We start from the raw sequence: 27,595 nt of genomic DNA on the forward strand, positions 1-27,595 counted from the left end.
CCCAACTTGGGCTCAAACTTACAACCCCCAACTTGGGCTCAAACTTACAACCCCCAACTTGGGCTCAAACTTACAACTCCCAAGATCAAGAGTCGCAGTCAGGCACCCCTTACAGGGGAGGAGTTTAAACACATCTTTATATCCTAGGAGAAAAGTTTGTTTTGAAAAATGATATAAACAAGATAAGAAAAATGCTTAAAGCATGTAGGAGATAACTTGTTCAAAGAGTGTTATACATAACATTTACATATAAATAACCTGACATTAAAAACAGTCAGTAGACACTGGAGGGACATCACTGAGCACTCTTGGGTAACTCTAGTCCAAGTTATTATGTGTTGTTGAAGCTTATTAAGTTCTCCTTTTATACTTTCTAATTTGAATAGGCTTTTTTTCTAATTACTGCAGATTGGTGAGGTTTGACTTCAATTCTTTGCCATTTCAGGAGACAATACGGGGACAGTTGAAAGAGGGCTGTTTAAAATCAAGACCTGTCCATCACCAGTCCCGCCACTTAAGCTTTCTGATTAATTTCCTCACTTGTAAATTAGAGACAATAATATCTACCTTGCTGACTAAGTGAGAAAATGTGTGAGAGAGCACTTTAGAAATAATATAGCAGAACAATAAATGTTAGAAATTACTCTTGAGAACTGGTAACCTCCAATTTTCTTGTTCATCATTTTTTGGTTCTTTGTTTTCCTTTAGAGAGGAAGAGAATTATATTGACAGATCTTCACAAACTACCTTGACTTTTAGGCAGTATTTGTTTCCTGCTTTAGAAGATGATGTCTGTATGTAATCTCTGGTCTGCCTCTATTTTAGGTTTTGTTTTGTTTTGTTTTAAACAATACTGACTACATAAGAGTCATCTTTACCTTAATGACAAAAAATTCAAATATGAACAGTTTCACACATTTTAGATTTGTCTGCCATAATCCTAAAACAATATCTAGGATATTGGGATACTGAAAGGTTGTTTTAGATCTGAAATTGATAGAAAGACTTATAATTCAGTCAGATAAGGGTGCCAGACCCTTAAATGTGCTCTTACCTGGTTCCTTGTGAAAATTCAATATTGGTAGTTTGTGTTTTTGAAACACCTTGAAATTATCTTACTATAAAGTCTGGTTGTGGTAAATTTATTTAAAATATTTTCTTTGAGAAAAGTTTGCTAAGTAGATCTTTCAATATTAAAAGAAAAAAGGTATCTCTGTAATAAAAGGAAGAGGATTAATTGTTCATCCATCATGCCAACTCAAGCTAGGTCTTTCTTTCCAGTGCAGCAACGTATTTTAGGGCAACAAAGTTCAGAATGGATACCATGACCTGTTCGGAAAGCATGCAAGTTATATTAGGTCATCACTTTTAAGTCAGTCTGATACCTTTGTGAGCCAGACTCTGACCATGGAAAGAGAGAGATACAGGAAGTCAGCGTAAGTTGCAGACATGCCAGCTCTGTTGGTTCACATGTTAGCTACCTAATGTTGGGCTTTATCTCCTTCTCTTCTTCTTCTTCACTATCATCAACCTGTTGTATGACCAGATCAGCAGACCCATCCTCTACAATCTCCACGTATGATCTATTCTCATCTTCACTCAAGTGCCATCTGGAATCTTTATCTCCATCTGATGGGGACATAAGATGCTGTTCAGCTTCCAAATCAATGGGGAGGCTGTCTATGCCCACTTCAGCGAGGCACTCATTACAGAGTCTGTAGCGCCTGGTTCCTTCCTGGACCACTTGCCCTGTTAGATCAGTCACGTGGCGTTTGCATTTTCTGCAGATTAATTTGCATGCCTGGTGAATCTGTATAGAGATTGAAATAGTGATAAAAAAGGATTTTTCAAAAGCAGCACAGTTGGATATCTAGGTACCAGTTCATAAACTTAAGATGTCCAAAGCCAAGCACTAATATTAAATTAACATCTAATTATCAGAAAAAGATCACAGGTTTTGGTGATAAATTGACATCACAAATAAACACCACCTTTCTCTAAATGATGGCTATACCGTTTTTATGATTAATAACACATTCTTAATAATTTCACACATCCCTTAATCCAACAGTATTTTGATATCTGAGGTGACAAGGGACACCTTCCCAGAATAATAATCATTGCAAACACTAAATATATCACTATTCTAAGGACTTTTTATACCTTAATTCTGGCAAGGGAGAAACCTCATTTCATGTGTTAATTTACTGTTATCAGCTAGAGAAAAATATATTGTCCCAAATTTAAATTTATCAAAACATATTTTTGGATAGAAGGATTATTTGCCACTTCTATTAATGAAAGATCCTGCAGAAAGAGGACTAGACTAGGAACAGGAAGGCTTGGGTTCTAGCCCTGTTTTGTCATTTACTAGCCATGTACCTTGAAACAAGTAATTGAAAACAATATAAACCTGCTTCCAGGGTGATAGGCAAAGTATTTAACAACTCATAAGGTATATAGGCACCACCCAAACAGAATGGAAGCCTGACAATCAAAATGAACACTGGTCCTAACAACGCCCGTGGTGGTTCTGCTATATATCAGCCTATAATTATCTCTGCCTGCTTCCATCTTACTAATGAGAATACAATTCAGGTTGTGAAGACCAAATGAGTTAATATGTGTGAAGTGCTTTAGGAAAAAATTGTAACTGATAAATAATTACATAATTATAGTTACTAATAAACAACTTTAACAGCTGTCAGAGCAGATTATGGGTTCTACTCTAAAAACCATTACAATTTTATAATGTTGAATTAATATTTATGGCATATTCATTTAGAACAATATGGAAGTAGGCCACCAAACACAAATAGCAAAAAAAAATAAAAATAAAAAAACAACCAAGGAAACTAATGCAGTCTGGTAAAATATCTAAAAGAAAATGTATGGGACTACAACTCAGTATAGTTATTATTTTCTGCTGAACCGTTGACATATTAATCAGTAAATATTGAAAGTACACAATTTTAGTGTACCCTTATTGCTGCCGAGATAGAAATGTTATGGGTATCATATGTGGTATTGTTTTTGTTAGAAAGTTCTGGCACAGATTTGTGTTTATCCCCCAGCCCCTCGATTCCAATACAGTTACTAAGTCAAAGAAATTAAGTGAAACACTATAATGTTAAAATTGAAAATATCATCACAAACTCATTATTTAAAAAACACATATCTTCTAGCTCTGTCCACTGAAATAATGTAAGAGGAATGACCCCCTAGTAAAAGGGAACACCCCAGGTAACCAAAGTTTGGTTTCTAATTTTTTTTTTTTTTAAGATTTTATTTATTTATTCAACAGAGAGAGAGACAGCGAGAGCAGGAACACAAGCAGAGGCAGAGAGAGAGGGACAAGTGGGCTCCCTGCTGAACAGAGAGCCTGATGTGGGGCTCGATCCCAGGACCCTGGGATCATGACCTGAGCTGAAGGCAGCCGCTTAACCGACTGAGCCACCCAGGCGCCCCAGTTTGGTTTCTAATTTTACTCCCCATTAAAAGGAACCAAATGTCCTTTTTTTTTTTTTTTAAGATTTTATTTATTTATTTGAGACAGAGAGAATGAGAGATAGAGAGCATGAGAGGGAGGAGGGTTAGAGGGAGAAGCAGACTCCCTGCCAAGCAGGGAGCCCGATGCGGGACTCGATCCCGGGACTCCAGGATCATGACCTGAGCCACCCAGGCGCCCCCCAAATGTCCTTTAAGAAATGGCTGATTCCAGGTTTGTGACAGGGAAAATACAAGGTGAGCCTAGGGAAATTTGAGGGCCAGAGAATGAGGCCACCTTGAATATGTAATGGAGTTATGACAAAGGGACACAAGAACCAGCTTCAAGTTGTCCTCACTGGACAAAACTAAAAATCTGAGTATCAGAAAGAATAATAATTGTTGTAGATCCAAACACAATGAACCAATGAAAATTCATGAGACTATATGCTATTTTAAAAAAAACAAAGCCAGAAAAAATTCATATTACCATTTGAAACGGCTATTTTTTTTTTTTTAAGATTTTATTTATTTTTTAGAGAGCGAGCGAGAGGGAAACAGCATGAGAAGGGAGAGGGTCAGAGGGAGAAGCAGGCTCCCCGCTGAGCTGGGAGCCCGATGTGGGACTCGATCCCAGGACCCTGGGATCATGACCTGAGCCGAAGGCAGATGCTTAACCATCTGAGCCACCCAGGCGCCCTGAAACTGCTATTAAATCAACTCTTTACTTTGAAAATTGATAATTAAAGGGAAACAATTAAATATTTATCCTGTTTCTCCTGTAGTAACTGTATTTCAAAGTAATAGTGACTGAATAGTTCCAGGTGATAGAGGAAAGTTTTACTTTATAGAATTCTAGCTAATAATGTAAAAGAAATGATAAAATTAGTAAATCATTCTATAACCCAAGTAAAATTAATAATCTGGACAGAGTTTATCAACTGATATTAATACCATTAAATGAACGGTTGATGGGGAAATGGATAGTAGCATAATGCCAACATAGCTCCACACAGATTCCTTTCTAATCACAAGGTGGCACCTTTAACTGAACAATGGCGGGATCACAGTATCATTACCCTAACTTAGTGACCAATCTTAACAATATGAATGATGGGTCCAACAGATATTATGTGTCTCCTAATGTGAAACATTATGAGATAAATAATTTCATCCTTGATGTGTTCTAGCTGAAAGTATTTACCTCGAATCCATTAAGCCTTTATTTATTTTTAAAGATTTTATTTATTTATTTGAGAGAGAAAGAGAGTGTGTGTGAGCAGGGGGATGGGCAAAAGGAGAGGGAGAAGCAGACTCCCCACTGAGCAGGGAGCCCATCGAGGGGCTTGACGCAGGGCTCGATCCCAGCAGGACCCTGAGATCATGACCTGAGCTGAAGGCAGACACTTAACCGACTGAGCCACCAAGGCGCCCTTCCATTAATCCTTTAGATAAAACATCTAGTTTATAGAAATTGCAAGGGGACAGAGGAACAAGCTAAATGACACCAGTGAAAGCAAGCAGAGAAATCGAGAGGTAGGTTATTTTGTAAAATAATTATCTTGATATCTTCAGTAAGTCAGTGTTATGGAAATGAAAAGGGGGGCAGGGAGGACTATGCTCTCTTAAAAACATATTTAAGGGACTTAAGGAGATGTAATACAGGATCCTGCATTGGATACTGGTTTGGACAAAAAGCTATAAAAGGTATTGGGGGATTACAGGGAAATTTGAAATTGAACTGGATGTTAGATAAAATTTTATTGAGATGGAAAGGTAGAGATTGTTCACTAATGATAGCAGGCACAAACAGTACGATCTAATTTGGTTAAAAAAAACCCTACATATGCATGTGATAAAGTCTTTTTTTTTTTTTTTTTAAGATTTTATTTATTTATTTGACAGAGAGAGACATAGCGAGAGAGGGAACACAAGCAGGGGGAGTGGGAGAGGGAGAAGCAGGCTTCCCGCTGAGCAGGGAGCCCGATGTGGGGCTCGATCCCAGGACCCTGGGATCATGACCTGAGCCGAAGGCAGACGCTCAATGACTGAGCCACCCAGGTGCCCCGCATGTGATAAAGTCTTAAGAATGGTAGTATCTGAGAATGCCTGGGTGGCTCAGTTGGTTAAGTGTCTGCCTTCGCTTGGGTCATGATCCCAGGGTCCTGGGATTGAGTCCCACATCAGGCTCCTTGCTCAGCAGGGAGCCTGCTTCTCCCTCTGCCTGCCACTCCCCCTGCTTGTGCTCTCTCTCTCTCTCTCTCTTTCTGACAAATAAATAAATAAAATCTTTAAAAAAAAAAAAGAATGGTAGTATCTGGGTGGTGAAAATAAAGTATTTTTATTTTCTTATTTTTACCTTTTATAATGCATATTCATTGCTTTTGTAATAATAAAAGGTTCTTTTTAATTACAAAACAGAAACGAAAACCTAGCTTCATAAGGATAATGAAGGCAGAGATTCCTGGCACTGAGAACACCTACAGGACACCTCGCACTGAGAAAAGGGGCGGGCACATAGGTGCTCAGTATGTATTTGCTAACTAAGTATAGAGCAGTGCATGGAGAAATCCCCTTCAGTAAGCCACTGCCCTTTAAAGTGAAAAGGGGCTGATATAAATGGAATAGCAGTATTAAGTAATAGAACACAGATTTTGGAAAACATTCTTGCCTCAAGACGAACAGCAGAGGAATTCGAACGTCCCTACCTCAGCCGCCCGCCAGAGCACCGAGGAGCAAATTCCCTGAGATCTTCCTGACCGCTGACGGTCCCGTCCCTGACTGGAAGAGGCTCTACTGCCCACCTTGCTCCCTTCCTTGAGGAGACTATAGATAAAGACTAGAAAGGGGGTACAGGGGCCAGAGGCCGGACAGCAGAAACCAGACCGAGATCCCACCAGAGAAGCATTCAAGAATCACTAGTAGATGCGGAGCATCTGCAGTGGTGATTCTGACCTGGAGGTTCAGATGTCTTTAGTTTCCCTTGTCTTTGGCTCTTGACAAGACCAGTACATAAAAACGTATTCGATTTTAAATGAACTAAAATGCATATTCCAAAAATAGAAAAATAATTTAAAAAATAAAATGGATATTCAAAAGAGTACCTCCTACGTAAAGGTCTCAAGGGTGAATAAAAATATATCTATATTAAATTCTGCATTATGTGCAAAGTAAAAGCATTAAGCCGGAAAAATTTCTAATATAGCCGAGTTGTTTGAAAAGATTTCCCTCAGTAAAGTAGATTATCTGACAGCAGATAAACCCACACATTTCCTAAGAAGGAAAATGATGAAAAATCAGGTACGTACTGTTCGGAAATGGCTACTGAGGTGGTCCAGCCTGCTAAATCTTTTCCCACAGGCTTGACAGGGATAGGGCCTTTCTCCCGTGTGGCAGCGAAGGTGACGCTTCAGGTCCGCCTTCCGCTTCACCACGTGTGTGCAGTATGGGCACTTGAACCGCATCCGGGGCAGATCATCTGTCAGGAGACAGTTTGATTAAATCACTGGAAAGTTCATCACAACAATTCTAATAACATGAGGAATCCCAAAGGAGTTGGTGAGTCCGATCTTGGGAAGGCAGGAGAAAAGAAGGAAGAAAGGTTATTAAGACTCAATTGTCCATGCAATCCAGAGTCCGGAACTGTAACGGCAGCACTTGGGAGATTTATAAAGTTGGGGTAAATTTAGACTCTTGCGCTTATCTTCTCATTCGGTGTTGTAGAGTCACTGGATTTGAAATGTAAAAAGGTAGTGCTGGATTTTAAAATTGGAGATACAAAAAAAAAAGACAAAAACAAAAGAACTGGAGGTACAACCCAAAAGTATTTCATATTACAGCTTTTAGTAATGTGTTTTATTTACATATTTTTTTAAAGATTTTATTTATTTATTTGACAGAGAGAGACAGAGCGAGAGAGGGAACACAAGCAGGGGGAGTGGGAGAGGGAGAAGCAGGCTTCCCGCCGAGGAGGGAGCCCTATGCGGGGCTCGATCCCAGGACCCTGGGATCATGACCTGAGCCGAAGGCAGACGCTTAACGACTGAGCCACCCAGGTGCCCCTTATTTACATATTTTTATCCCCTTGCCTCTACTTTTTCGTACACTTGTAATACTTTTAAAGGTGAAAAAATGTCAAGGATATTTAATTTTTTATTTTAAAACTCATGTATTCAAGGGGCGCCTGGCTGGCTCAGTCATTAGAGCATGTGACTCTTGATCTCTGGGTTGTGGATTTGAGCCATATGTTGGGTGTAGAGGCTAGTAAAAAAATATATAAACTTTAAAAAATAAATAAAACACGGGGCGCCTGGGTGGCTCAATCGGTTAGGCGTCTGCCTTCTCCTCAGGTCAAGATCCCAGGGTCCTGGGATCGAGTCCTGCTCAGCGGAGAGCCTGCTTCTCCCTCTGCCTGCCTCTCTGCTTACTAGTGCCTCTATCTCTCTGTCAAATAAATAAATAAAAAATCTTAAAAAACATAAAAAATAGACAAAATAAAACTCATGTACTCAAGATGTTAGTTACGACTGGAGGCAAACGTCATCAATTAAATAGCCATTAAACTCAGCTGTTCATTATTGAAGTTAGGTTTGCATAACCTAGAATTATCAAAGTACAGAGCCCAAAGAGAGAAAAGATCACTCTTTTGAAGTTTTAAAATGCAACAAAGATTTCTCATTTTTGTTCTGTTGTTTCTGTATGTCTTGGTCAATGATCAGAGCTCAGCAGGACTTTCAGTAAGCTCTGTAATAGGATACAATTTCATGTATTTTCAGGTTAGTACTACAGGAAAATGCAATTAGTAAAGATCTAGCTGGTTGCTTCTTATTTTAAAGTATGTTATCTACAACCAAATTATTTTTAAAAATTTATGTGACGGGGTGCCTGGCTGGCTCAGTCGTTAAGCGTCTGCCTTCGGCTCAGGTCATGATCCCGGGGTCCTGGGATCGAGCCCCACATCGGGCTCCCTGCTCAGCGGGAGGCCTGCTTCTACCTTTCCCACTCCCCCTGTTTGTGTTCCCTCTCTCGCTGTCTCTCTGTCAAATAAATAAATAAAATCTTTAAAAAACAAAAAAAAGGAACTGTTAATTTTGTTTAGGTACAATTATGGTATTGTAGTGGTTTCGTTTTTTTTTTTTTAAGACAACTTAATTTTTATTTTTTTAAGTAGGCTACATGCCCAACATTGGGCTTGAACTCACAACCCTGAGATCAAGAGTCGCATGTCCTGGTTTTGTTTTGGTATTTTCTTAGGGGAGTGGAAGGGTAGAGGGAGACAGAGGGAGAGAATCTTAAGCAGGCTCCATACCTAGCATGGAGTCGGAGGTGGGGTTCGATCTCACAACCCTGAGATAATGACCTGGGCTGAAATCAAGAGTCGGATGCTTAACTGGCTGAGCCTCCCCCCTTTTTTAAGACTACATTTTAGGGACACATTCTGAAATACTTACAGATGAAAACTTATGATGTCTGCTATTTGCTTAAAAATAATAAAGGGAGGCGTGCGGAGTTAACGATACAGATGAAACAATATTGGCGGTGAATAGGAAGTTGTCCAAACTGGGTAAGGCGTACATGGAGGTGAATTATACTATTCTCTTTCCTTTTGTGTATGTTTGAAATTTTCCTAAAATAAAAACAATTTTAAATATATAATCTGAATCTTGTACTCTGTAGGAGTTTCATCTTATAATTTCCCTTTAAATTCACATGTAAACTATTAAGCAAGTTTGCTACCTGATTAATTGGGGCAGAACTATATGACATGCATTTTTTTTTTTTTAAGGTTTTTAAAAATTTATTTACTTAGAGAGAGAGAGAGTGTGAGTGGGGGGGGCAGAGGGAGAGAGAATCTCAAGCAGACTCCATACTGAGCTCGGAGTCTGATGTAGGGCTCGATCCCACAACTGTGGATCACTACCTGAGCCAAAACTGAGTCAGCTGCTTAACGGACTGAGCCACCCAGGCACTCCTGTATGACATGCAATTCTAATTCCTGTTCTCTACTCCAGTCTTATGGCGCTGAGGGGTGGATTACTGAAACCAATAACCTACATAATCTTTCTGCATTTTACTACTATCATAAAAATGAGATGTTTCCAGCTGTTGTTGCACACACAGGATTGCAGTGTCAATGTTATGGGTTGTGTGTGGTTTTTAAATTATGTCTTTATATCTCAATAAAATCAGATGTAGTCCAATGTCTTTAAGTCTTGGGTCTGTGAACTTTTGTAAATATGCATGGTTGCTCTGTTTAACTTTTCTGTATAAAAATACTCCTCCTAAAAAAAAAAATACTCCTCCTGAGTGAATACTCAGAAAAAAATATACAATTTAAAGTAAAAATATGCATCTTAGGGATTGAATCATTTAGAAAAGAGCTATAAAGGCTTAACAGTAATCTAATCATCTGCTGACACAGGTTGGGAAAATCTTGGGCTTTGAAACTCAGAACTCGGGCGCCTGGGTGGCTCAGTTGGTTAAGCGACTGCCTTTGGCTCAGGTCATGATCCTGGAGTCCCAGGATCGAGTCCCGCATCAGGCTTCCTGCTCAGCAGGGAGTCTGCTTCTCCCTCTGACCCTCCTCCCTCTCATATGCTCTCTCTCTCTCATTCTTGTTCTCTCAAATAAAAAAAGAAAATCTTTAAAGAAAAAAAAAAAACCCTCAGAACTCTATTGTTTGTTTTTTTTTAATTTTTTTTTTAAAGATTTTATTTATTTATCAGAGAGAGAGAGACAGAGGCAGGCAAAGGGAGAAGCAGGCCCCTTGCTGAGCAAGGAGCCCGATGTGGGACTCGATCCCAGGACTCTGGGATCATGACCTGAGCCGAAGGCAGACGCTTAACCGACTGAGCCACCCAGGCGTCCCAGAACTCTATTGTTTTGACTGTTATTCAATTTATCCTTTTTTTTTTTTTTTTTTTAAGTAGGCTCCATGCCCAATGTGGAGCTTGAACTCATGACCTTATGTTCAAGAGTTGCGTGCTCTACCAACTGAGCCAGCCAGGCGCCCCTATCCAATATTATTTTTAATTAGAAATTAAATTTATGTTTTATGAGATAAATTTCATTAGAGGGGTATGACTTAAAAAAGAAAAATAACTTGGTTCAACTGCCCATAACACTTCAAAGTAAGGGCATGTTGAAATAGGATTGATTTGTACAAGAGACTTAGAACCTCAATAAGGGGACTGATTTTTTTTTTTTTTTTTTTTTTTTGGATACCTGGAAAGCTTCTGGATGTGACATCAGATCCTGGACCATACGGATAGCCAGCAGGAGTAGAGTCCATGTCAGCATCAATTTGTGCTTGTTCTTCAGATTGGGAAACGTGGCCGGAAGAATCTGATGTTCGTGCTTCTCGTTTGCTTGACTTGTAAGGGGCAACTTCAGAAGGCTGTGACAACCTCAAATGTTTGGACTTTTTAATGGAATCTTTCCTTTGTTCATGCTTGGTCAAAGGCTGTTGAGTATTCCGTTGGGAGGCTGGATGGTAATTATACTTACTCCAAGATTTTCCACTTATTATACCTGTTCCTTGATCTGAGCTTAGATGAGAATGCGGAGAACTGCTTTCTTCTTGCCAGCCACTGCTATAAAAGGAGGAACGTTCTATACCATTAGAATTGGCATCTTTATCGGAGAGACTGAAATAGCGATCTTTTTCTTTCTCACTAATGTCTAGCGAAGATTTAATAAAGGTCTTACATACACTAATGACATCAGTCATCTGAAGGAAGCTAGCGGCTGACATCACTTCTATGACGTTCTGACCAGTGAGAGAGAGTTTGCCGGAATAGACGAAGTCCAGGATAACTGTAAAAGTGTCAGGGGAGAAGGCCTGAAATGTGGCTGTGGTTGGCTGACTTGTCTCCTTTGAATTCTGAGAAAGGAGCATTTTGAAGTAGCCGCTGCTGGCAAATAATACGTTTCGATGCGCTTTGAAGACCTTCCCTTCAACCAGAATGCTGCAATCACAAAAGACATCTTGCCTGCGCTGCTCATTCAGTTGCTGCAGGAGGTGGGACTGGTGAGAGGAGATCTCCATTCTGGAGAGGAAAAGACACGTGGTTACCAAACCGAAGTGACACGCCTTGGCCCAGTCAACCGAAATAACCATCAGAAACTGCTTTCTTATTTCCAGTGAAACCACTTTCTTCTTAGAGAATATAAGTCTCCAAGACACAGAGAATCACTTAGTACTGTACTATTAGTTATGTGATTTTGGGCCAATTATTTGTTCAGTCACCAACCTTTACTGAGCATCTTCTATGAATCAGGCCTTCTGCTACGTGCCCTCCTTGATACCCATCACCCATCTAGCCATCCCCCACCCACCTCCCTCCGGCAACCCTCAGTTTGTTCTCTATCATTAAGAGTCCCTTATGGCTTGTCTCCCTCTCTCCTTTTGTTCTTTTCCCCCTTAAAATATAACCAAACGTTTTAAATGTATGGCTGGGCTTGCAAGAAAGTGAGAAATCCCTAGATGCCAGCAGTGGGGAAGGCGCGGAGCTGGAGCAGTAATACGGCTTCAGGTTTTTATCCGTAACAAGCTGGAAGCCTCTAAGGACCACAACCTTAATGAAGAAAGACTAGTAAACTTTGCCCATAAATCCCGGGAAAAAAACAAGTTTGTCTTTGCGGGGCTTTCGTTGGGGAAAGAAAAACAAAAGTACCCAGGTGAGATATCAAACCCAAGGTTGTGCTTTTTGAGGTTCTGGAATCCAAATTTATTTTACCCGTTTGATGTGAGAAACCTCAAGGTGAAAATTTAACAAGGAAATTAGTCCTGGGCTGGTGGGGCCCATGGGGCACCCGGCAGAAACAAATGCGAAACTGCTTAGGAGGGGTGTTCTCAGGACCCAAGCCAGGTGGGAAATAATCTCTGCTTATGCTGAACTCAAAATCATTCCCCCTTTTTTTTTTAAAGATTTTATTTATTTATTTGAGAGAGAGAGAGCACATGAGAGGGGGGATGGTCAGAGGGAGAAGCAGACTCCCTGCCGAGCAGGGAGCCCAATGTGGGACTTGATCTAGGGACTCCATGATCATGACCTGAGCCGAAGGCAGTCGCTCAACCAACTGAGCCACCCAGGCACCCTCCCCTCTTTATATAAAGTGCATCATTTCCAATATTGTACCATCATGATGTCTATTACCTCCTATCTTACAAACAAGCAAACAAAACCTCCCTTGCTTTCACATCCACCTCTGGCTACAACTCATTTCTTTTTTGTATATATATTTTTTATTTTATTCTAAGTAAACTCTACACCACATGTGGGGCTCGAACTCAACGACCCTGTGATCAAAAGTCGCATGCTCCACTGACTGAGCCAGGGGGTGCCCCAGGTTACTACTCATTTCTCTGCTTCCTTCACACAAAATTCATTGAAAGAGGTTTTTTTAAAAAATATTTTATTTATTTCTTTATTTGAGGAGGGAGGGGCAGAGGGAGAGGGAGAGAGAGAGAACCTCAAGCCCACTCCACGCTGAGCGTGGAGCCTGACCTAGGGCTTGATCCTACGACCCTGAGCCAAAATCAAGAGTTGGACACTAAACCGACTGGTGCCCGGAAAAAGTCTTTTGGTTTGCCCTTTTCATTTGCTGTCTTTGCTTCTCCCGTTCTCTTTTGACCAGGTCATCCCCATCCATTACAATCTTTTTTTTTTTTTTTAAGATTTTATTTACTTATTTCACAGAGACATAGCGAGAGAGGGAACACAAGCAGGGGGAGTGGGACAGGGAGAAGCAGGCTTCCTAACGAGCAAGGAGCCTGATGCAGGGCTCGATCGCAGGACGCTGGGATCATGAGCTGAGCTGAAGGCAGACACTTAACGACTGAGCCACCCAGGCGCGCCCAGTCATTTTTTTAAAACATCATTAGTAACTTGCATGTCAAATCCAATGGTCATTTCTTTGTCCTCATTTTACTGAGGCAGGGGGTGATTCTCTTCATCCTAAAACACTTTCTTCACTTGATGTCAGGACACCACTGCTCCGTGTTCTTCTCCCATAGGCTAGCCGCTCCTTCTCAGTCTCCTTCTTCATTTTCCTAGCCTCCAAGTGCTGGGGGATTCAGGACATGCTACCCCAAAATATGGCACCTTGGTGTAGTGAATATTTTGAAGGAGTTTGAGAAAACAGCAGAAGCAGAAAGGGCACTCTGATCCCTCCTCCCTTCTCCCCTGCAACTAAAATAACCCTCAGATGAGAGGTGCCCTCCTTATACCCAGAGGAAAGAGCATCCTTATCTTCGAAGACGCTAAAAAGAATCTGCACAAACAGGCTTTGCCGGGCTTCTCCAGTTACTAAATTCATCTCATACTCCTTAACCTACCATATTCCTCCACGACTGTCCACTCTTCATGGAACCTAGCATAAAAATATGCTCAGGTCTAACTGATTCTCCGGGTCTTCCTTTCCTTATAAAGGCGTCCGTGTCATGTAAAACTTCTATTAAGTAAATTGGTATGCATTTCTCATGTTAATTTGTCTTTGTCAGTTTAATTTCCAGACCGAGCCAGGAAGAAGGTCAAGGAAAAATTTTCCTCCCCTACCGCTGGAATGCCCCAGGCCTCAGGGCTCAGACCTCTTCTCTACTTACACTATTCCCTAGGTGAACCCATCTAGTCTCATAGTTTTAAATACCATCTTTGAATTTATGACCCACAAAAAAGCCTCCAGAGGCTCCCCATCCAACCTCAAAGTTCTCGCGCCCTCAAAGGCCCTACCTGATGTGCATCCGCCCCGTCCAGGTATCTCTCTGCTCTCATCTCCTCTGCTCCACCCACCTACACTGCATTCCAGCTATAAAGACCTCTGCAGATTCCTGAACATTCAAGGCCTATTCCTGCCATGCAGCCTTTGTCTTTGCTATTCCTTTTGCTTGGGAATTCTCCCAGATATAGACATAGCTCACATTCTCATATTTTCAAGTCTCTGTTGTAATGTCACCTTATCAGACAGCTTTCCTTTGTCATCCTATATAATCACCCGTTCCCATTCTCTATCCCCTTATTTGTTTGCTGTCTTTTCTCTCCTACTAGAATTTAAGGTAAGAGAGCAGAGACTTTGCCTGCTTTACTTATGTATCCCCAGCTCCTTGAACAGCACTTGCTGTTCATGCTCAATGTTCATGTTCATGTATATGCTCAATCAGTGTTGCTGAATGTGCATCAAACATGTTAAAACATACAGGAAATCGTTCTTTATAAAGAAGAATCAGGAGGAGAACAAACAGAAGAATCAGAACACCAACAATTTTAGAAAATAGAATAAAAATCTAACGACTATAAAATAAGTATGTTTAAGGGACGCCTGGGTGGCTCAGTCAGTTAAGCGTCTGCCTTTGGCTCAGGTCATGATCCCAGGGTCCTGGGTTCAAGTCCTGTACCAGGCTCCTTGCTCAGGGAGCCTGCTTCTCCCTCTGCCTGCCACTCGCTCTGCTTGTGCGTGTGCTCTCTCTCTCTGACAAATAAATAAATAAAATCTTAAAAAAAAAAAAGTATGTTTAAGATGGCCAAAGGGATAAAAGATATAAAGAGTAGCATATAGTTTTTTTTTTAATATTTTATTTTTATTTATTTGAGAGAGAGAGTGAGCACAAGTGGTGGGGAGGAGCAGAGGGAGAGGGAGAAGCAGGTTCCCCGCTGAGCAGGGAGCCCATCTTGGGGCTCGATCCCAGGACCCTGAGATCATGACCTGAGCTGAAGGCAGATGCTTAACCGACTGAGCCACCCAGGCGCCCCAAGAGTAGCATATAGTTATGAGCATAGATGCTAGAGCCAGGTAGCTGGATTTGGAATTCTGGCTCTACCACTTAATAGCTGCATGACCCTGGGCAATTTATTTAAACTCTGTATCCATTTCCTTATCTGTAAAATGCAACAAAAAATAACTCTTATTTCAAAGGATTATTGTGAGGATTGAATGAGCTGATGTACACATAGCACTCAAACCTACATGTAATAAGGACTTCATAAATGTTAGCCATTCTCCTTTTGCTTTATTAGTATCCACAAGAAAAGAAACCGGGTGGGGTTGGGGGAGAAGAAGAGGTAGGTTTGAGGAGGAACCAAATGGATTTAATATATGAAAAATATAATTAATGAAATTAAAACACCTCATGTTGCAAGATGGTTGCCCCATCTCCAGCCTGATGTCCACATTCCTGGCAGGAAGAAGAGGAAAAGACAAAAGACAATTACCAACCTAGCCTGTCTTCTTTTTTTTATCAGAGGGAAAAAAAGCTTTCCTGGATGCCTCACCCATGGGACTTACACTTCAACTCAATAGCCAGAACCATGTCACCTGGTATTTAAGTGTAACTCCCACTAATGGTATATATCAATTACTACTTCTCATTTTTGTCAGTACTTAATATTATCAGACCTTTTAATTTTGCCAATCTTACAAAAATGCAATGGTGTGTCATTGCTTTATTTGTGTGGATTGAACAATTAATGTTTATTGACTACAATTCAGTGAATTGCTTGCTCATTACAATGTTGTTAACACTGTATAACAATTAACTATAAAAAATAATGTTATACAATAAGTATTTATTTAGCTCACAACCCCATGCGTTGTCTGATTTAGGCTGGGCTTGTTAGGACAGCTCTGCTGATCTTGCCTGGGCCCACTCACATACCTAGCAGTCAGTTGATTCTGGGGTGGTTGTGTTATTACATGGTCTCGTATCTTTGTCCCGGGACCAGTTGGCTCGTCTGGCCAATTTCTTCTCATGACAATGCCAAAAGTACAAAAAACCAAAGTGGAAATATATGAAACCTCTTAAGGCTTAGGTTTGCAACGGGCACAATGTCACATCTACCCCACTGTAATAGTCGCAAGCAAATCACATGGCCAAAAGTAAAGTCAAAGGAAGAAGAAATACCTTCTGCCCTGTTAGTGAGAAGAACTGTGAAGTCACACAACAAAGGGTGTGAATATTGGCAGGGGGTGATGAACGGGGACAATTATGCTATCTACACAGTATCCTTTCTTATTTTAAGTTGGGTTGTTTGTCTTTTTCTTATTTATTTATAGGTATCCTTTAAATGTCCAACATACTATCCTTCATCAGGTACATACTTTGCAAGCATCTTCTCTCAGTCTGTGGTTTGATTTTTTAACTTCATTTAGGGTGGTTCTCGTTAAAAAGAAGCTTTTAGTTTTAATATAGTCCAATTTATCCATCTATTAATGTGTTTTCTGTAACTTGTTTAAGAAATTCCCGTCTCAAGGACATAAAGATATTTTTTAAAGTTCTGTTTCTCACTTTTAGTGTTTTAACCAACTATTTATTTTGCATTTGGTATTCTAATTTTTTTCATGCAGATACCCAATTTTTCTGGCACTATTACTGAACAGTCTATCCTTTCCCCACTAATCAGTAATACTATCTCTGTTATACATCTAGTTTACATAAATTCATGGATCTATCTCTGAGCTCTCTGTTCAGTTCAGTTGGTCTATTTGTCTATCTCTGCATCAATACTTCACAGTATTAATTACCAAACTTTAAAATGAATTCCCCCACCTAGTTCTTCAAATAACATAAAAAAAAAAAAAAATTCTGATTGTCTCTTGCTTCTTCCATATAAATATTAGGATAAGCTTATCAAGTTTCACTAAAAAGAGAAAAAAATATATCCTATAGGCATTTATTTTGGAACTGAATTTATAGATTAATTTATGGGAAAACTCACATCTTTATGATATTGAGTCCTACCATCCATGAACATAGTATAGTTCTCTGCTTATTTAGGCCTTCTTAAGTATTCTTCAGTAATGTTTCCTTATTTTCTTTATTAAGATCTTGCATATTTTTGTTAGATTTATTTCTATTGCTTATTGGCTGAATGGAAATGCTCCTGAAATTTCACCATTAAGAACAATGTCTAGTACAGGTGTGTTTGATGGGTATCCTTTTGTTTCCAATTTTCTAAAAATGCTTGTCATAAATGAGTGCTACATTTTATTAAATGCTTATTTGGTATTCATGGTTTTTTTTTTCTTCTTAACCTGTATATTCATTTCCTGGGACTACTGGGCTAAAGTACCATAAACAGGATTGAATACTGTCCCCTCAAAATTCATGTTTACCTGCAACCTCAGAATGTAACCTTATTTGGAAACAGGGTCTTTGCAGAAATAATTAGTTAAGATGAGGTCACTGGACTAGGGTGGGCCCTGTAGCCAATGACTGGTGTCCTTATACGAAGAGGACAGGACACAGAATTACAAAAACCTTGTGAAATAACAGCTGGAGACTGGAGTCATGCAACTACTAGACAAGAAACACGTGGAGCTCCCAGAAGCTGGAAGGATTCTCCTCTAGAGCCTTCAAAGGGAATATGGCCCTGCCAACACTTTGACTTCTGACTTGTGGCCTCCAGAACTGAGGGAATAAATTCCAGTTGTTTTGAGCAACCCAGTTTAAGGTACTTTGTTGTAGCAGCCCTAGTAAACTAATACAAACTGCATGAAATTGCCAATATTCAACTGTTTTGACCAATAGAAATAGTAATTTCATATAGTTGACCTAAAATCTCGATTTAAAATGAACTGGTGAAAGGGAAAAGTATTTATTTCTGTATTAACAGAAGACGCTGTAGCTATTTAAAAGCTGTTATTTTAATTCTTTCAGGGGAGGTTTTTGTTTGCCAGCCTGTTATACAATTTCCCTTTTGTTTACTCATTATTCTGACCCCTCCCTCTTCTCACTCAGTATCTTTTTCGGTAATTGTGCCCCAATTCTCCTTAAGAGGATCACCCCATCACTTCTTTCAGTTCTTAGGTTTTGGGAGATACTGACTCAACTCATCACTCCAGAGGCCAACCTGTGACCCAGACCTGACAAATCAGAGCACTGCATTCCCACGGTCAGTTACTGGCCTGGGGATGGACGCACCAAACAAGGCAAGCAAAGGAGGTTCAATTAAAGTGAACCTAGCATTTTTATTGGAGCAACCAGACAAGAAGAGGACTCCTGTGAGGATGTAAGCCTGGAGCTCTCTATTGTGGATGTACTACCACCATGACAGAGCCTACATGAGAAAGGACCAACCCTGAGGAAAGCAGAGAGGAGAAACAGAGGAAGGCCAAATCCTATTGACATCATTTTGTTCCCTAGGTTGGTCATTTTTTTTTTCCCCTGTAAAGGGCCAGACAGGAAATATTTTAGGGCTTGTAGGTATGAGATTATTATTTATAATAAATATATATTTTGGACTTTGCCTATGGTTCCTGGCCTAGAGCTCCCCTAACCCTTGTAATTTCCTAAGCAATAAGAGCATCTTTTGTTCTAATATTTGGTCTTTCATCCTCAGTTTCTGAAGTCATTTCAGAGCCATAAAGGTGCTATGGGTATCTTGCTATTTACCATAAGTCCCATTTAACCACAGCTGAGTTTACGTTAATGAGGTGACTCTTGGAAGTCCCCTAAGACGCAGGGGTGGGGGTGGGGTGTGCCAGGGAAACCAATCATTAGATTAGATTTATGAGACTAGAGGGCTGGAACTTTCAGTCCCTCCCTATGACCTCTGGAGAAAGGAGAGGAGCTGGAGGTTGAATCAGTCACCAATGGCCAATGATTTAATTAATCACACCTACGTAATGAAGCCTCCATAAACCCCCAAAAGGACAGGGTTCTGAGAGCTTCCAGGTGGGTGAACCAGAACGCAGCCACCTGCTGGCTCCAAACTCCGTGGGACAGATGTTCCTGCATTTGGGACCTGGCCCTATGTGTCTCTTCATCTGGCTGTTCATCTGTATCCTTTACTATCTTTTGTAATGAACTGGTCATCTAGTGAGTAAACGGGTTTCCTTAGTTCTGTGAGCCACTCTAGCAAACTAATCGAACCCAAGGAGGGAGTCCTCTGATTATGGCGTTGGTCAGAAGCACAGGTGGTGACAACCTGGATTAGTGATGGGCACCTAAGTGGAGGCAGGCTTGTGGGACTGAGCCCTTAACCTGCGAATCTGAAGCCATCTCCACGTAGACAGTGTCAGAACTGAGTTGAATTAGTGTTGGAGAATTGCTCCATTTGTAGGAAAAACCCACACATCATAGTGGGCCAGAGGTCCCTCTCACAACTCCTCAGCTTCACCACTATATTCCTCAATTCTGCCACTGTGGCATGAAAGCAGCCACAGACAATAGGAGAAGCAATGGGTATGGCAGTGTTCCAATAAAGCTTTATTTACAAAAATAGCCACAGGTCGCCTTTTGCCAACCCCAGCCCTAGTCCCAGCCATGCCTTCGGCTATATCTACCCTTGGACATTTCAGTTACCTGACCCAATAAATGTCATTCTTCTTAAGCCAATATGAGTTGGCTTTCCTTTTGTTTGTAACCAGAGAATCCCAATTTAGAAGTTAGATTCTGAATTCTTTGATAACTTTCATCTAATTATTAGTGCAACTTTTCTTTAAAATCTCCTAACTCTGAAAGGAATCAAGGTTGGTTTCATAGAGAAATGATTAATTGATGTCCAAGACAGTGCCCATTCTTCTTCAGATGTGAAAGTGTTATAAAAACGCTAACTCTGTTCTTAAAAGTTTTAGTGAAAAGTTAATTCCTTGGTGGAAAAATGGAACTTTTTTTTTTTTTAAAGATTTTATTTATTTATTTATTTATGAGAGAGAGAGGCAGAGGGAGAAGCAGGCTCCCCGCGGAGCAGGGAGCCTGATGTGGGACTCGATGCCAGGACTCTGGGATCATGACCTGAGTTGAAGGCAGACACTTAACCGTCTGAGCCACCCAGGCGCCCTGGAGCTTTTTATTTTTATTTTTTTTTAGTTTAAGTTTCAATAAGAATTCGCTTTCCAAGCAATTTATAGACGTTCTGAGTATCAGTATTGTTAAGTGTTACAAAGAGTAGTCACTGTGTGCAAATTTAAACAGGCTCCTGAGAGTTGATAGGGAGTGGGAGGATGTTTAACAATGAAAGCCAAGTGGGAAATTGTCTCCTGACTGGAGAGACCTGAGCACTGCCTTTGACAAGTGGAAGGAGAAACAGAGGAGCTCTGAAGGAGAAGGCTGAGGCCTGGGGGAATGACCAGCAGCAGACCTGTCAAAGGGCAGTCACAGGACTATTCCCTAAAGTGAAATACCCACTGGCAGCTGAATTCCCAGGGCCAGATACTCCAGCCCTGAAAAGGAGGCTATAATTCCAAGATAGGATTAAGAATGAGTTTAAGAGCTTAATGAAAAAACTCCGAGAGATAAAAGGGAAAAGGCAATTCACACTCGAGTGGACACACACACAGGACCACGACGAGGTAACACACGTACGGCAGGGAAAGCCAGAGAACAAACAAGGGTGACCCCAGGGTGTACGGTGTGAGTACTGGCTGAGCGGAGGTCCTGTCTGCTGAAATGGGAAAGACTAGGAGAGGAACCTGTGGGGACTGGTCTGCGCAGCTCAAGTTTGGACAAGGTTCATGTGTCCTGTTATCCATCCAGCCAGAGATAAAGGGTGGGCGGTTGTATATATGAGTAGAGTTGAGGAAATAGATCCAGGCTGGGGATGTGAGACTGGGAATCAGCATTTGGATGGTATTTAAAGTCAAGAGACTAGATGTGACTACCAAAGGAGGCAGGCCATGTGGAACAGAGGTGAGCCCCTGGCCCTCTGACAGATACCTGAGGAAAACCAAAAAGCCAGGAAGGCATCCTGGAAGTGAAGAAAATGTTTCAAGGAGAAGAGGTGATCAGCTGTGTTTGCTTTGGTAAGACAGGGACTAAGAGTCAACCACTGGATGTATTAGTGGTGTGTGCGTCCGTGTGTGTGTGTGCATGCGTGCATGTGTCTGTGTGCATGTGTGTGGTGTGTCTGTGTCTGTGTGTGTGTGCGTGGGGCGGAGCATGTGTGCACCTGTTATCTGTGTGCGTGTGCGTGTCTGTGTTAGGGTGGGCTTCAGGGAGAACGGGATGAGAGGAACAAGTACCCACAACCCTTTTCAGGGAATTTTGCTGGGAAGGGAAAGAATAAGGGAGACGGTGATAGTAAGGGGAGGTATGGTCAACACTGAAGAGGAATTTGAATATTTTGGAAAGAAAAAGCACCTGAAGAAATAAATTTCCAGATAAAGCAGGGAGGAATGAGACTGAGAACACACTAAAATGGTTATCATTGGAAAGGATTAGTGAGGGGTAGGAGGAGAGGGTACCTTCTTCTTTGCAACAGGAAGAGAGGATGAAGAAGTGTACTGATCTCTAGGGAGATGATATCAGAGTTCATTTCAGATGCCTTTGATCTCTAATAAAATAGCACTATTAGTGAAAATGATGAGGATATGGGAAATATGATAGAATTACAGTAGTCAATATAAAAATGTGTGTCTGATGAGGCGCCTGGGTAGCTCAGTCGGTTAAGTATCTGACTCTTGATTTCAGCTCAGATCGTAATCTCAAGGCATGGGATCAAGCCCCAGGTTGGGTCCACACTCAGCAGGGAGTCTGCTTGGGATTCTCTCTCTCCCTCTGCCCCTCGCCCCTGTGCTCTCTCTCCAAAATAAATAAATAAATCTTTTTTTTTAAGTGTATCTGATTTTTAATCTATTCTGATTTATACTTTCCACTTAAATCACAAGATTAAAGTATAATAGCATGAGCTCAGCTTACAACATAGTGATAGTAAATATTTAAGAGATTTGTAATGGGGAAACTACTTCATTGGTAGATTATAGCAATTGACAGGCAGGAGAAGCTGCCATTTTTCTTTAACCTACCCATCTATGGCTGAGAAGTTTTTCTTGGCCCTTGTAAGGAAGCAGCGCCCTCATAACCAAGGCAACTGATTTTGTTTTCTGTATCGGTTATTTACCTATTATTTTTAAGCCCCCAAACTGCCTTTTTATATTCTGCTCTGTTCTGATGGGGCTGAGAGGCTGCAAACTACATGGCCCAGGATCTCTCACCAGCTGGCTTCCTGAAGGATATGGAAAATGGGACTCAGAGGACCAGAGGAAGAGGGAAACTTCCCGCTCTAGTTCTCCCCCTTGCTGGTGGTTGCTGGATAGCAGCAGGCCGGCCTGACTGGGGACTACAGCAGCTCAGGCAGATGCAGAATCTTTCTGGTGGTTCCAGCTCTGATCAAAGTGGTACCTCTTCAGCGGATCCAGGACTGGCTGTGTCTCCAAAAGTGAAGCAGAAGGTACGTGCTCGTGGGCTCCAGTTTCAAGGGCCATTAGCAGCTTGTGATCCTGGGTCTCATTCCCTTCTTTCTTTTTGTTCCTCCAGCCCCCATCCTCATCTGTGCTCTTCCACACCTTCCCACACTTGTATAACTTCCAGTCTTAAATTATCTTTGTCTGGAATATCTAGAATGGCTTCTGTTGTCTGGATAGGACTCTTACTATATAAGTCCTGGTAACAGAAAAGATCCCAGGAAACAGACTCTCCAAAGTAGGGCTTGGGGATTGGTTTGCTGACTATTTTGAGCTTGAACAGAATGATGGCCACTGAAGAATGGAAACGCTGGTAATCCGTGTCATGTAGTGGCATTATGATTACTTCTCAACCTTTGCTTAGGGTGAAGTCCTATTGAAGGCAACACTCTGGGTGACTGAGGGGCTGCTGTATTTGACCATGACGCTTATAATGATGACTACAAGGACTCATCCTCATCAGGTGAGCTGCTTCTGACTGTACTGGGGCACTTACAGAAAGGAAATGATAAGCTCCAAGATTTAAACCCAGCTCAAGTCACCATTAGAAAACCAGAGAACTTTGACACAGGCCCTATAGGAACCTCTATGAAGCCACAGGATGGACAGAGCTAAAACTTAGACACTAAATGTAATTGTGCGGGTTGTAAAATTACAATATAAGTTGATCTTACATCTGACCAAGTCTCTTATGTGATGGGTATTGATGGTGAAGGAGACCCTGAGACTTGGAATGGGAACATCTGAACAGATTACGACGATCTGAGAACCTTGAGCCTCTACATTCCCATGAGTCTCCCCCTTGCCAGGGAGCAGCCTCTCCTTTGTCTGAGGAAACTAGCCTTTCCTTGCTTGAAGACTCTGTAATAACACACCGGAGGCAATGACCTTGCAAGGGGATGCCAATTGTCCTCCAGACACACCTCACCAACCCTCATTGCCACCAGACCATAACCAGAATCAGCATTTCCCAAGGGGATAATGAAAAAGTATCACGTGGGAGGAGATAATTTATACATAAAATATTGCAAGACTTTCCTAATTCACCTTGGCACAAACATGGGAATACGTTTAGTAATGGATTCTGAGGGATAACAATGTTGCAACAGGCTGGATTTATTGCTGGGGGTGCACTTACCAGAGATTGTGGATTTTATGTGTTAGTTCAAACACTTGGGTATGGCTCTAAAAATTTGTTTCATGGGCAGACCACAACTGGAACTCAAGGGTGGACTATATTCAGTGAAGTTGAGATGCCAGAAGTTCTGGGATAATGTGGAGCAAGAAACCCAGATGTCCAGAGGATACTTCCTTCACTAAGATATTGTGGCTGTCATCTATAGGATGGAAATGGCACAAAGGGAGATGTCTTCACTGAAATGGGGATGATGAGGTCCCAGGGTGGCAAAGGCCAAGTGATAGTGGTTAAATGCCAGAGACAATGTGTATGCAATTACCATATATATACAACATGGGTGGATCTTTGGTGATGGCTAGTTGATCATGTTGTCTCTAGGAATTGTCTAGATGAACAGCTTACTAAAGTATTAAATTGATCTATATAACCAAAAAAATCCAACCGACAAACAAAAGCAAGAACAACCAGAAACTCTAGGTCCCTTGAGCATGACTCTGACCTCGTTTGCCATAGGGGAGCATGACAGCCTGTCATATACACTTCAGACCTAAACCAATTTACAGAACTGGGTTTATTGAACCTTTGATCAAAGCAGTACTATACTACCACAAGTACATACTAGAACATTTCCTTCATGTCTTCCTCAAAGAGACCTGAAATAACGTCCTAGTAAGTCATTACTAAATGAATGTAAATGAAACCATGCAGTAAGGTGACTGAAGACTGGGAAAGAGAGCTATTTGGACCTTCCAGGGATTGCCAGATATTGGTTCTGAATTGGTGTTAATCCCTGGATACCCAGAACACCATTGTGACCCACCAGTCAAGGGAGGGGCTGACTGAGGTCAAGTGATAAATGAGGTTCTGGCCTGAATTGATCTCACCCTATGGCAATTTCCCCAGTTTCTAAAGTATAGTTCCAAAAAGTCCTACTTAGCAACTGGCAGAAGCCCCACATTTGCTCCCTGATCATGGTGTGAGGGCTATTACGGTAAGAAGGAACAAACTTCCTCTCCCTACAGGATAAATTAAAACCAATACTGCATCTCTAGGGGATATGCAGAGACTAGTGCCAGCAGCAAAGGCTTCAAAGATATTAGGGTGGTGATTCCTATCGCTTTTGCATTTAATTCACCATTTGGCCTCTGTAGAAGGTGGATGGGTCCTGGAGACTGACTGTAGATTACAGTGTCCTTAATCAATGAGTAATTCTAATTGTAGCTGTTGTCCAGATGCTTTCCATTGGTACAAATCAACACAGTAGCTGGCACCTGGAAGACAGCCATTGACTTGGAGAGATGTTTTTGTCTCTGTATGGATTAGCAAGAAGCATGAGCAGCAGTTTGCTTTTACCTGTCAGGGACATCACACTTGATGATACCATGCTGACTGGGCAAAATGAGCAGAACACAGCCACTATCCTTGATACCTTAGTAAGACAAACGCATGCCAGAAGGTAGGAGACAAAGATCATGAAGATTGAGGGTCCTGTCTCCTTGTTGACATTTTTAGGGGTCCCACGATCTGGAACAAGTTGGGATTAGACAAGATGGCGAGTTTTAACTGTGGCCCAGAGCAAGAAAAGATTCTGCACAAGGTCTAGGCTACAGCGGAGGTTATTCTGCTTCATAGGTCTAATGACACAGCAACTCCAGTGGTGTTAGAGGTTTGTGGGAAACAGGGGATGCTGTATGGAGCCTACGACCAGCAATAGGGGAATCATAGCCCTTAGAATTTGAGAGAAAATTCAATACTTTTTGTATTAGTTAGGGTTCTCCAGAGAAACAGAACCAATAGAATGCATATATGATTTATTACAAGGAATTGGCTCAAATGATTCTGGAGGGTAGCAAGTCCAAAAATCTGCAGTTGGCAAGCGGGGGACCTGGGAAAGCTGACAGTGTGGTTCCAGTCCAAGACTGAAGCCCTGAGACCCAGGAGAGCCAATGGGGCGAGTTCCAGTTTGAAGGCTGGCAGGCTGGAGACCCCAGGAGAGCCAATGTTTCAGTCTGAGTTCAAAGGCAGGGAAGAACCAATGTCCCAGCTCAAGGTAGTCAGGCAGGAGGAAACACTCTCTTCCTTGGGGGAGGATCAGCCTTTTGTTCTATTCAGGCCTTCAACTGATTGGATGAGGCCCACCCATATTGGGGTGGGCAATCTGCTTTCCTATCAATTTAAATGTTAAATGCATTCAAAATCATTCTCACAGAAACACTCAGAATGTTTGACCAAAGTACTGGGTACACTGTAGGCCAGTCAAATTGACATAAAATTAACCATCACACCTCTCTAGCAGATAACTATTCTCCTTTTGAAAAAGAGCTTTTGGAATGCCACCAGGCCCTCGTATTAGAGTTTGATGCCTGATCACGGACATCAAGTGGCAATGCCTGAGTTGCCTATCATGGGTGTTACTCATGCACCAAATTATACATCTGGCCATGTGCAGCAGCACCCCATCACCAAGATGAGATGTTATGTACAAGATTGGACTGACCAGGTCCTGAATCCACAAATAAGTTCATGAGCAGGGGGCACATGCCACAGCTCCTACTCCTGGTGCATTGCTGCCTTTCCTCCACTCACACATATGGTTGTTGAGTTCCCTAAACTAGCTGACTGAGGAAGAAACAGTTAAAGCCTGATTTACAGATAGTTCTGCACAATATGCTGGCAGCAGCTGGAAGTGGATGGCAGAAACATCCCAACTCCAATCAGGAGTGTCCCTGAAAGACACTAGTAAAGGAAATCTCCCCAGTGAGCATCTGACTGTCCACTTTGCATGGACAAAGAGATAGACACAGGCATAGATTTTACCTTGATTGTGGACAATGGCTAACAAGTTGGCCAAACAATTAAGGATTTAGAAAGAAATGAATAGAAGGACTGGTGACCATGTGAGGAAGAGGCATGTGGGGGGAAAGACAGGCGGATATACCTCTTAGAGTGGGCACAGAGTATAAAGTTTTAGGGCTCGTGTCAATGTTTAATAAAGGGGACCCACTACAGAAGAGCCTTTCAGAAATCAGGTGGACAAGACGATCTGTGGCTGTCAGCCAGCCTCCTTCTCTGGCCGCCATGAAACTTGCCATGTACTCTGCCACCCAGAAGCAGTCCACCTGATAAAATGGTAGAATAACCAACTGAATATTCCATTATGACCCCAACTGAGAGATGATACCCTGAGAAACAGGGGTGCTATCCAAATGGATGTGGTATATGCTTTTAACCACTGACCAATATATAATGCTATTTTTTCCATAGCTAGAATATTTAATTCTAGAAATCAAGGGATGGAAGTGTTTTCACTTTTACCTCTAATAACCCACTTACAGAATCTTTGCTTTCTCTCCTGGCCAAGGTCTTGGCTCCCAAGATAGGAACACTTCCAGCAGGGAAACATCACATGATTCCATTAAAAAAAAATTTTTTAAGGGGGGGTAGGGGTAGAGGGAGAGAGAGAGAGAATCTTAAGCAAGCTCCATGCCCAGTGTGAGCCCGACATGGAGCTCCATTTCACAACCCTGAGATCATGACCTGAACAGAAATCAAGAGTTGGACGCTTAACTGACTGAGCCACCTAGGTGTCCCGAGTCCATTAAATTTGATTATGACTGACCTAAAAGAGGAATTAACATCTCCCATTTTGGGAGAGGGTGAGGGCATCTTTTTTTATACTAAGGATAGTTACATAATGTAAAGCAGACTCATGAATTTGCTTAGAATTTTAGATATGGGGGGGCACCTGGATGGTACAGTCAGTTGGGCCGCTAACTCTTGGTTTCTGCTTGG

General features: G+C 41.5%; 1 protein-coding gene across 2 annotated transcripts in view; it reads right to left on the reverse strand.

The window, feature by feature from the left end:
- Nucleotides 1-29: 29 nt before the first annotated feature.
- The window catches only part of ZBTB8A (zinc finger and BTB domain containing 8A), a 58,327-nt gene continuing 30,761 nt past the window's right edge, over nt 30-27,595 (reverse strand). For both annotated transcript variants that reach the window (XM_035019202.1, XM_035019201.1), the window contains 3 exons: nt 10,711-11,534; nt 6,795-6,964; nt 30-1,810 (listed from right to left, as the gene is read on the reverse strand). In XM_035019202.1, coding sequence (XP_034875093.1) covers nt 1,478-1,810; nt 6,795-6,964; nt 10,711-11,533 — 1,326 coding nt within the window. In that variant the 5' untranslated portion in view covers nt 11,534 and the 3' untranslated portion in view covers nt 30-1,477. The remainder of the gene's footprint in view (nt 1,811-6,794; nt 6,965-10,710; nt 11,535-27,595) is intronic.

This window comes from Mirounga leonina, unplaced genomic scaffold, assembly GCF_011800145.1.
Source record: "Mirounga leonina isolate KUSES-001 unplaced genomic scaffold, KU_Mleo_1.0 Mir_173, whole genome shotgun sequence".
Lineage (NCBI taxonomy): Eukaryota > Metazoa > Chordata > Mammalia > Carnivora > Phocidae > Mirounga > Mirounga leonina.